Here is a 10,022-nt window from a genome sequence, read left to right as displayed (position 1 = left end):
GTATTGTAAGTTTTAAAAGTTAGGGAACCTAAATGCAAACTTCAGAAAATTCAATGACCATTACTATACTTTACCCATAAAAATTATAAAAAATAAATTACCTTCAATTTAAAATTGTAAATATTAATTATTTAATTTAACAATTCAACAAATTTTACAATGTAAATACAGTTATCGGGACTTAAACCCAGGTCTCTTGGATGAGAGCCCAGTATCCTAACCAACTAGACTACAACGGAATAAGAATATTGATGTGTAATTAGTTTATTCGTACATATATATGTAATTAACAATTAGCTTCAATCCCCCTCCTTGACTTAAAGCTAAAAATTTAATCATATAGCTTACAAAGGTTTTAGCATACATACTATGTACAAGAATAACTCCATACCCAAATAACATGGTTCTAAAGTACAAGGTACTAAACTGTAAACAAACATCACAATAGCACATAAAATATATGTTTCATTGTTTTCAACTTTTATCTCAAATTTTACTCCGAGGTCTGTGACCGAGTATCCTCGGTGCCCATGCAATCATTGCAAATCGAAACACCATCTACATACATACTTTATAATGAAATAGTCCACATCGAATTCACAAACGTTAACCATAGATATTCATGATCAGCTACAGATTGCAAGAATATTCAGTAGCGGTACTTAGTAGAGTAATCTTTTGGAGCAATCACCAGACCACGACCTTTCCTTGCCCCACGGTATACGGTCTCAATAATGTCTATGAACTCCTGTTTGTCCTTCAGAGCCCAGTTGATCTTGTTGTTATTACCAGTGCCAAGATCAATCATAATGTGCTTGTTTCTGAAAAAGAACATGACAGTTGATGGATCATACAGCTCATACATTGTGTTAAAATCAGGCACTTCTGTTATGTCTACAAGATAAATCACAGCAAAGTTCTTTATCGTTTCAGCAACAGAAGCAAGCACCTCATCCATCTGAAAATGAAAATATTTGACTGCAAGTGTGAGTATAACAAAAGCAAATCGATATTGAACAAATACCGACATAAAATGATGTTTCCAGAGATGCAGAATGTGATAATAAAAAAATCAAAGTCCATGCACTTACACCACCTCCCCAAAAAAAAAGCAACAACCTCTAAAAATCCATTTAAACCAAGCCGCTAAATATAACTACGATCCATGTAAGGTACCAAGTTCAGTCTTTGAGGTCAACGAAATAAAGAGAAAGGTAATTCTTACTCCATTGTAATCCAATTTCTGTAAGAGGTGGAACTTTTTAGTTTGTTAATCAGAACAAAGCTCCAGAATATCAAAACAGTAAGTCATTATCATAAACTCTAACTTTGCTTTTCAGTTACATGAAGAAGATTTCTAACTTCCTAGTCGGCTAAACACTTCAAAAATAGAAGAAGCAAGTCATTATCAAAAGCTCAATCAATATTTTATTTTGCTCACTCGAAAAAGATTCTAACTTCCTACTCAGCTTAAGCATTGCCTCAGGGAGAAGACGGCAGTTGAAATTTACAAAATGATTCATACGGCATTGAAATTTAAGACTTGCAAGTAATTTATAAGAAATCAAAACCAGTCAAGAATATCAGAAAGCAATCTAATTGACATCAGACATTTTACTGAATAGAACTCTTAAAATAGATTAGCTAACTAATACCTAATCACAACTTCATCTGACTTATAAAACAAAACCTGACACCTTTTATTTTCCCCTTTTTAGAAGTTGTTTCAATTAAATGAACACTTCAGATTTCCAACAGGACGTTGCCTTCATATTTCAATCGTACTCTTTTTCAAATTTGATAAAAACAATTCTTCAAATCTACAGTGAACTTAGGATATTAACGAATTCTTTTCCTGTTCTAGTGACGAAATATGAAATAAATTCTATGAACATCAAAATCCAGGAAGGGCCGGAAACAATTATCCTGAACAATATAAAAGTAATAAAGCATTTGAGATAGAAATAGAAAGGGGAGAACGAAGAAGGTTACCTGCATGCAAGTCTCGTCCCAGTCGTGGCCGAATCGAATGACGACGAGACGCTCTTCTTCAGCCAGGATGGCCTGATCTACGGCCCAGCCTGAGTGAAGATGGGGTAGTAGATACGACATGGTGGGATCGTTAATCCCCCTTGTAGCCTAAATTTCCTTCTTCGCTGATGAAGAAATTGATTTTGCCCTCTCAAATCTGGATATCAAACCCTAATTTCGAAAACCTGAACGCTTTGAAACGTCGAGTAGTTTATATATAGACAATGCGTGGCCACTTGCAAGGCCGTATACGCCGGCGCTAAATCGATAGCGAAACGCAGCGTTTATCTGGGGATGGAAATGCATGAAGTTTTGTAGTTTAATTTTTGTGATAAAGCAACATTTTGATCCCTCATGTATCAACTTTTTCTAAACTGGTCCTTCATTTTTTTTAAAATCTCATTAAATCCCCAAAATTTTCAATTTTAATTTATAGTGGATTAATGTCAATCCACAATTCTAATAGATATTAAAGAAGGTTTCTGTTTTTTGTGCTATTCTTTTATTTTACTTCAATGTGGTGACTAGAGATATTACTCTAATTATGATTGATGTTAAATCTAAGTTCGATTATATTAAATTTATTAAATATGAATATATTTTTAAATGTGTGATTTCAAATTTTTATTCTAATAATAATCTTAAATCTCATGAATCTTTAACTCTAAATCTTTAAATTTCATATACAATCATGAATCAATCACGGCCAGTTATCTCTTTATGTTGTCATACTTTCATCAATCGATCTATCCCTTGTTGTCGCATGTGATTGCTCGAAATCGCATGACGTAACACATTGTTCCTAAATTATTTCACACAAATTTTTTTTTTACCAAATTTGTTCGTCTTCATTTGTGAGACTATATTGTCGTTCGAACCTCTGATCGTCACTCGCCGCCTGAACTTTAATCTTTAAAGTGATTTGAAGATTTAGGGTCAAGAGATTAGAGATTTGAGATTGAAAAATTACAAATTTTAGGTTTTTTAATTTATAAATTGTGTATTTTTTATAAAATTAATATTAATAAAAATTAATGATATGTATCAAACAACTATTAATTAATGAATGTTTTAATGGTTTTTAATGGAAGGATTTTAAAATAGTAACAAAATTAAACTTCGGGTACATTAAATGATAATTTTGAAAATATTAGACATCTAGTTTAACCCAAAAAAAATACTTTAGGCACTTAAAGGAAATAAAAGGTATAGTTCGAACACTTATTTTTCAATCGAATTAAACTTATAAGAATATTTTTCAAAAGTCATTAAATCACTCAAATGACCTTTGTCTCGAATTATGCTCTTCCTTTATCAAGGTCAACCTCTCCACCATTCCAATCTTTGAACGAAGCCCTTGATATTCAAGAAATCCAAAACATAAAATGAGCTTTTATTTTGATATTTGAGTGACTTGATAGAACTTTTCAAAATTGAGTGATTCATTTGCAATTTTATTAATAATTGTATGATTCATTTGTAATTTAATTATTAACAATGTAATATTTAACAATATAAACACCGTAATTGCTTGAACCTAAAGAGTTACACTTTCGTTGACTATTGAGGTCACTCGATTAATGTTTAACATTCGTTTCATTTCTAACGATCCAATGACCTGATTATGATAATCAATCGATAGAATAATTTTTAAAGTTCGATGATCTATTTTTTTACTAATAATTGTGTGAGATGCTGTGTAAAATAAAAAAGTCAAACGACTCGTGAAGAACCGTAGGGTAGCAAACCTTAGGCGACCATAGCCATTGTAATCCCAATATCCTATCCAGTCTCGCCTGTCACCAAACTCTGCTCTTTCTTAACAGTCAAATAACAATCCCTTCAACGCCAATTCAAGCTTTCTTCTTTTTCTTCCCCATCGAATTCTCTATCTCTCAATGGAGACGCTAGCTTCTTCCTTATGTACAACAACTCATTGCGGCGGAGCCGCCGTCTCTGTTCTCGGGTCCCCCCTGCAACGGCTCAAGACCCAAGCTCTTCCTGGTTCAAAGAAAAAGCAGAGCTTTGGAGTCATAAAAGCTTCTCCTGCTAAGACCGAAGTTGCACTTCTAAGAATTGGCACTAGAGGAAGGTACATTCTTTGACTTTTTCCCCTGACATTTGCTTTTGAGTTATTGAACTATAATGCTGGAAAGTGATCTTTATTCTTCTAATTTGTTAACTATACATGGATGGTTACTCTGGGTTTAGTTTGTTTTCTAGAACCCAGGTTTGGTTTTGTCTAATTTTGGTGAATTACTAATCTAGTTTCTGTTGTGTTTGTAGTTTTGTATATGCATATTTGCTCCTAAAGTCAATTCAATTCACTTTATCATTCATTGATGTTTTGTTATTGAATATTTATTAGCTTCAGTTGATTTCAAAATACTTGCTTTGTCTCTTAGTCAGTCAAGTTAAGTGATGGTCTTGTTTCATTTGGCATAAAAAAAAAGTATCACTTTAAGATTCATTTCTAGGCAAAAGAATAGGAGACTTTCTTTTTTCTTGTTGTTTGCCTTTGGTATCTTGGTTAGAAATGCTAATGAATTTACAAAGTTTAATTCTACGTGAGAAAGGAAAAGAAAGTGGTGATAGTTTATTTACTATTCTTTTCTCACTTCTTTTCGCTGGTATTGGTGAACATGTCCCTCGCACTTGTGTATTGTCAGCCGTGTCTGCGATCATGGTTCGTGGTAATGAATGAGATGTTTTCTAACCCTTTTTAGCCTCTTCTCACAGCCTATAAATAGAGAGCATTTCTGCTCATTTTCAATCATCCAAGACATTTTCTCTTTACACACTACTCTCTAAAGTATTATTCGAGTTCTCCCTTTTTCTTTAAAGTTTCAAAAAGGGTAATACAACCGGTTTCTACTTCAGTTTTTGAGTGTATAAATTCTGAAGTTAAAGCAGTATCCATCTCGAGAATTACAATAATCAGGATGATTTTGTTTCTAAGGCAGTGATTCATCCACGACACGGTCAAACTTTATTTAATCTTTCGATTATATTAATTTTCGGTTGCTAACATTTCATTTTGCAGGAGTATTAGTTCTATAATATTTCCAACAATCTTCAATTTCTTCTCGTTATTTATATTCTTTCCATGTGTAGGACAGCCCGTTAGCACTTGCTCAAGCTCATGAGACGCGGGACAAGCTCATGGCTTCTCATCCGGAGTTAACCGAAGAAGGGGCTATTGAGATTGTCGTAATAAAGACGACTGGTGATAAAATATTGAGTCGGCCACTTGCTGATATTGGTGGGAAGGGTTTGTTCACAAAAGAAATAGACGATGCTTTAATAAATGGTGATATAGACATTGCTGTCCACTCGATGAAGGACGTTCCTACTTATTTACCGGAGAAGACAATTCTTCCTTGCAACCTTAAGCGTGAGGATGTTCGCGATGCATTTATTTCCTTGAGCGCGTCTTCGTTGGCTGAGCTTCCTGCCGGGAGTGTCGTTGGTACTGCATCACTTAGAAGAAAGTCACAAATACTACACAGATATCCGTCGCTCGAGGTAGGTTGCTTTGCTTATGTTAACTCATATATGGATGATCTTATATTCGATGTCTGGCAGTTGACTTGAAATGTAAGATACTGAATAGAGCATGATGTCTTCAAATGCAAACATACGAAATTACTTTTTTATTCCGAATTAGTTACTAGCATCGGCGTCATTTTGTAGGTGGAGGATAATTTCCGGGGCAATGTACAAACACGATTAAGAAAACTTAATAAAGGGGTGGTTCAGGCAAATTTGTTGGCATTAGCCGGACTCAGACGCTTAAGCATGACAGAAAATGTTACTGCTACTCTTTCGATAGATTAAATGCTTCCGGCTGTTGCACAGGGAGCTATCGGAATCTCTTGGTGTATTTTTTTTCCACCCCCGATTCCCTCTCCCTTCTCTCTGGGTTGGAAGTTTAGGTGGCCGCACCACCGTCATCACCGTCGTCAGTAGCCGTGCCGGCCGCCACCTTCGGTGGCCGTTGACCACCTAATCTTCTAGATCTGCTCTCCTCGACGCCAGCAACAAGGTTATAGGCTCCGGTTCACGAGGGAGAGCCTACTTCATAGTGGATCTACGCCGACGCCCACCGCATAGGCTGCCGTCACCGGTGGCAGTTGAGGCATAAACTACCTTGGTTGACTCGCTCCGACAACGATAATGCAGATCTGAGCTTGGATTCGCTAGAAAAGGCCCCCATCTAAACAAAAACGACCTACATCTTCTCGGCTTCAAATGTTCAGATCTCTTTCGGTAGACGTTGAATCTGCTCGGATCCCCAGTAGGTCGCTCCCAGGCTTCGACTCTCTCGATATTTCCTCGCTGTCCAGTACTTTTATTCGGACTGTTTCTTCAGTTTCAGTGTTTTGACCCGTCTATCTTCATATAAACTTCCTGTTTGACCTTTCCTCGTTGGTTCCACTGAGCACTCTCCGTATCTTTGAAGAAAGAAGGATTCCGATCAGTTTTCAAATTCTGCTTTGCTTCAGATTTTTGTTATAATCTGAATTTAATTGCCTTCCGAGTTGAGAAATTGGTTCAATCTTCAACGCGTGTGCTTGAGTTTTATCGGATTTGACGTTAAATCCAAGCTTGAGATTTTCTTCGGGTCTGGTTCACTGCATAAATATATGGAGACTGAGAGCACTAACGGAAATTTGCCATTACCACATCTTCCTTCGCAGAATTATGGAATTACGAAATCTATATTCTCGCGGATCGTCCCGGATCCGAGGTATGTTGTTCCTGGGGAGTTTCTACGCCCACTCACCTTTGGGTTTAGCCAAACGAGAGGCAAGACTAAGGTTAAAGGCTCCGTCCGAGAACTTTGCTTCAAGTCGGCAGCTACAAGCTGATTACAGTTTCTACAATCTCGTCAGAGTTACAAAATTTGTGTTGACTTCAAAAATAAAAGTCTACATTGGGCATCGGTAACTTACGGTGTTTTCATGTGCTCAGAATGTTCCTGCAAACACTAAGGCTTAGGTATACATATCTCGTTCGTTCAATCTGCTAACATGGACTCGTGGTCAGACATCCAGATCAAGAAAATAGAATCATGTACAAACGATAAGCTCAACTCTTTTTTGACACAATATGGTATTCCCAAATAAATTGATATCGCTACTAAGTATAACACTACTGCTGCGAGTATTTACTGTGATCGTATGCAAGCTCTCATTGAGGGTCGTGTATGTAAGAATCCACCATTTGTGAAGGAATCTGTCAATGGTGGTTCTAGTGGTAATCAGAAGCAATCGGCAAGTTCTTTTAGATCAGGAAATTATCCAGGTGGTACAATGGGATGTGTTATGGTGAAGTCGAGGTCGAGTGTGTACAAGCTTACCAGATCCTGATTGGACGTTTCGTCAGCGAATAAGGAGACTTTTTTAGCCAGCAGAAATGCGGATAATAAATTTAGGCTTGAAGGTTTGCCTCCTTCACAACGAATGAATTATGGGAATGGGAAGCTAGCTTTAGTAGAGGCATCAGCAGCTTAACCTACCGAAGATGTTGTCCACGCTGGAATCAAGGAGTTCAGCACAAAGGGGTGTAGTGGTAACAACTCAAGTGAAGGAGCAAGAACTGAGAGATTCGAATTTAATAATTGGTGGAAGGAAGGCCATACAGATGTTAGTAATGGGTACAGAAGTGGATGCTTCACGTTATTCATTGAAAACCTATCAGAGAAGATCCATTAGAAGAGACTTGGATCTTTATTTTGCACTCACGGCCATGTTATTGATGCTTTCATTCCTAACAAAAGAAATTCGAAAGGGGTTCGTTTTGGATTCATTCTCTTTGCAACAATTGAAGAAGCAAGGAAAGTGATATCAAAGATGAATAGTGCTCATATTTACGGAAGCAAAATTAGAGTCTCTTTGGCTAAATATAAATCTCGACAGTCTTATTGGAAAAAGTCATCGACAGTTGTTTAACGTAAGTCTGGGATGGAAGATGTTTCGAGGAATAAACATTGTGAAGTTGAGGGCGTTGTCGACGAAGATAAACTTCACGTGTTGAGTAACTGCCTTGTGGGGTGGTGCAAGAACTTTATCAAAATCGGTGATCTTGCTAATCAAATGCAAGCCAAATGACTAACTGGTTTCATGCTAATGAGAACTGCTGGAAATGTAGTTCTAATAGTTTTTGAAGACTCTGATTCGTTGAGAAGCGTAAAGGATGCTAAATTAGAGACTTGCAAAATGGTTTTCTAAAGTTGAAACTTGGTCAGATAGTCTGGTGGTGGAGTGTCATCACGTGTGGTTAGTTTGTGAAGGTGTTTCTTTTCACGCTTGGAATTGGGATACTTTCAAAAACATTACAGCTAAGTGGGGCTAATTATTAGCAATTGACAAGAGCTGTGAGTTTCCATCGTCTTTTGATCGGGCTAAAATTTAAATACTCACAAGGGCTCAAGTGAGAATTGATGAGTTGCTGGAGTTGAAGGTCGGTGCTAATTTATTCAAAATCATGGTGCATGAAGTTGATCCTTCCTTCAAACCAAATTCTTGGGTCCCTGAAGATTGCGATATTTCATTATAATTTGTTCGTTCATTTGGATCGTAACTTTTCGACAGCTGTATTCAGAGGCGTTTCATTTAGTTTTTTTGGTTGTAAGTGTTGGTTTTTATTTTTGTTATGTTCTTTTGCAACTTGAGGTGTATTTTAGAAATCGGTTTACTGTCTTTGGGGCTTTTTGTTTGACGATGGGAGATTTTTAGGTGATACAGTTTTTTGTAATGGTGTATATTCCCGTATAAGGGTATTCAGTGTTTTCACATGTATTTGGTGTTCTAATTAATAAATTATGAGGCACTCTTTTCTTCCTTCCAATGTTCTTCAACATACTTCTAAGTATTTGAAAGAATACGAAGTGAGTTTTTAATGAGACCTCCAACTTCTATAAAAAAAATGAATTACCTTTGCTTGTTTTATGGTTGAACTCAAATCCTATCACCCTTGTAGTTGTTTTCGTGACCTCAGTCTGGCCACAAAGAGCTTAGTAACTGATGAACTACGGTAGTTTTGAGTTTTGATAATCAGATGAACAAGTGATGGCATTATTGTAAGGGTCTAATTATTTTTTCATCCCGTTTTTGGTTTAAGAATAGTAATGCTTAGAAACCCGAAAGTCCGAAGCTTGAGGTTTATACTGTTGTAGGACTGAAAATACTGATGCAAGTTTCTCCTGTGATTTACGTCTTCGTTTGATTCGGTTGGTTGCTTTATATAGGCAAATTACCTAGCTTCATTAATCACGAGGAAACACGATTGGCAATTGCATGTGAGAGGGCGTTCCTAGAGAAATTGAACGGATCTTGCCGAACTCCTATAGCCGGTTATGCTTGCAAAGACAAGGATGGCAACTGCATGTTCAAAGGACTTGTAGCTTCTCCCGATGGAACACGTGGTAGGACCATCGCACTCGGACCATTTCCCAAATTCCTTTTTTATCTTCTGTCTGGTTTGAGAATACAGTTGTTTGCTCGTGTATACGCATGTTGCAGTGCTTGAAACTTCAAGAAAGGGCTCATACGATTTCGAAGACATGGTTTCAATGGGAAGGGATGCCGGCGAAAAACTGCTTTCAAGAGCAGGTCCAGGCTTCTTTGATTCTTGAGTAACTTAACAACAATCAGGATTCGTGGTTCATTCATTTTCCTGAGCTTTTATTGGTTGTAATTCTAGTAAATGTTCGGTTAATTCTGATCTACATGCGTATTTTTTATTAGTGCTGCTCTTAGGTCTGTTTGTTTAACTGTGAAAACAATTTTTGAAAAAATATTTTTTTTTGAAAAAATTAATTGATTTTCTGAAAATTTTGATAATTAGAAGCTAGTTATTATAATTTTATATGTTTTTAATAATTAAAATATTTGGTACAACAAACAAGAAATATAGGATTTCCAATGTAAAACAAGTATATACACAGAATCGATAATTATTTTGAGAGTAAACTATATCATCATTGA

General features: G+C 36.4%; 1 protein-coding gene and 1 pseudogene across 1 annotated transcript; one reads left to right on the top strand and one right to left on the bottom strand.

Moving 5' to 3' along the window:
* Positions 1-445: 445 nt before the first annotated feature.
* On the bottom strand, positions 446-2,274 carry LOC120150849 (thioredoxin-like protein YLS8). The gene is made up of 2 exons (XM_039163464.1): positions 1,993-2,274; positions 446-958 (listed from the first exon to the last, which is right to left on the bottom strand). Exons 1-2 carry the CDS (start codon positions 2,110-2,112, stop codon positions 650-652), a joined length of 429 nt encoding a protein of 142 aa, XP_039019395.1. The 5' UTR covers positions 2,113-2,274; the 3' UTR covers positions 446-649.
* A 1,640-nt stretch (positions 2,275-3,914) lies between these two features.
* Positions 3,915-9,752, top strand: LOC120150912 (annotated as a pseudogene).
* The last annotated feature ends 270 nt before the right edge of the window (positions 9,753-10,022 follow it).

This window comes from Hibiscus syriacus, unplaced genomic scaffold (assembly GCF_006381635.1).
Source record: "Hibiscus syriacus cultivar Baekdansim isolate YM2019G1 unplaced genomic scaffold, ASM638163v2 tig00111027_pilon, whole genome shotgun sequence".
NCBI lineage: Eukaryota > Viridiplantae > Streptophyta > Magnoliopsida > Malvales > Malvaceae > Hibiscus > Hibiscus syriacus.
This window is presented reverse-complemented; position numbering and strand designations above follow the sequence as displayed.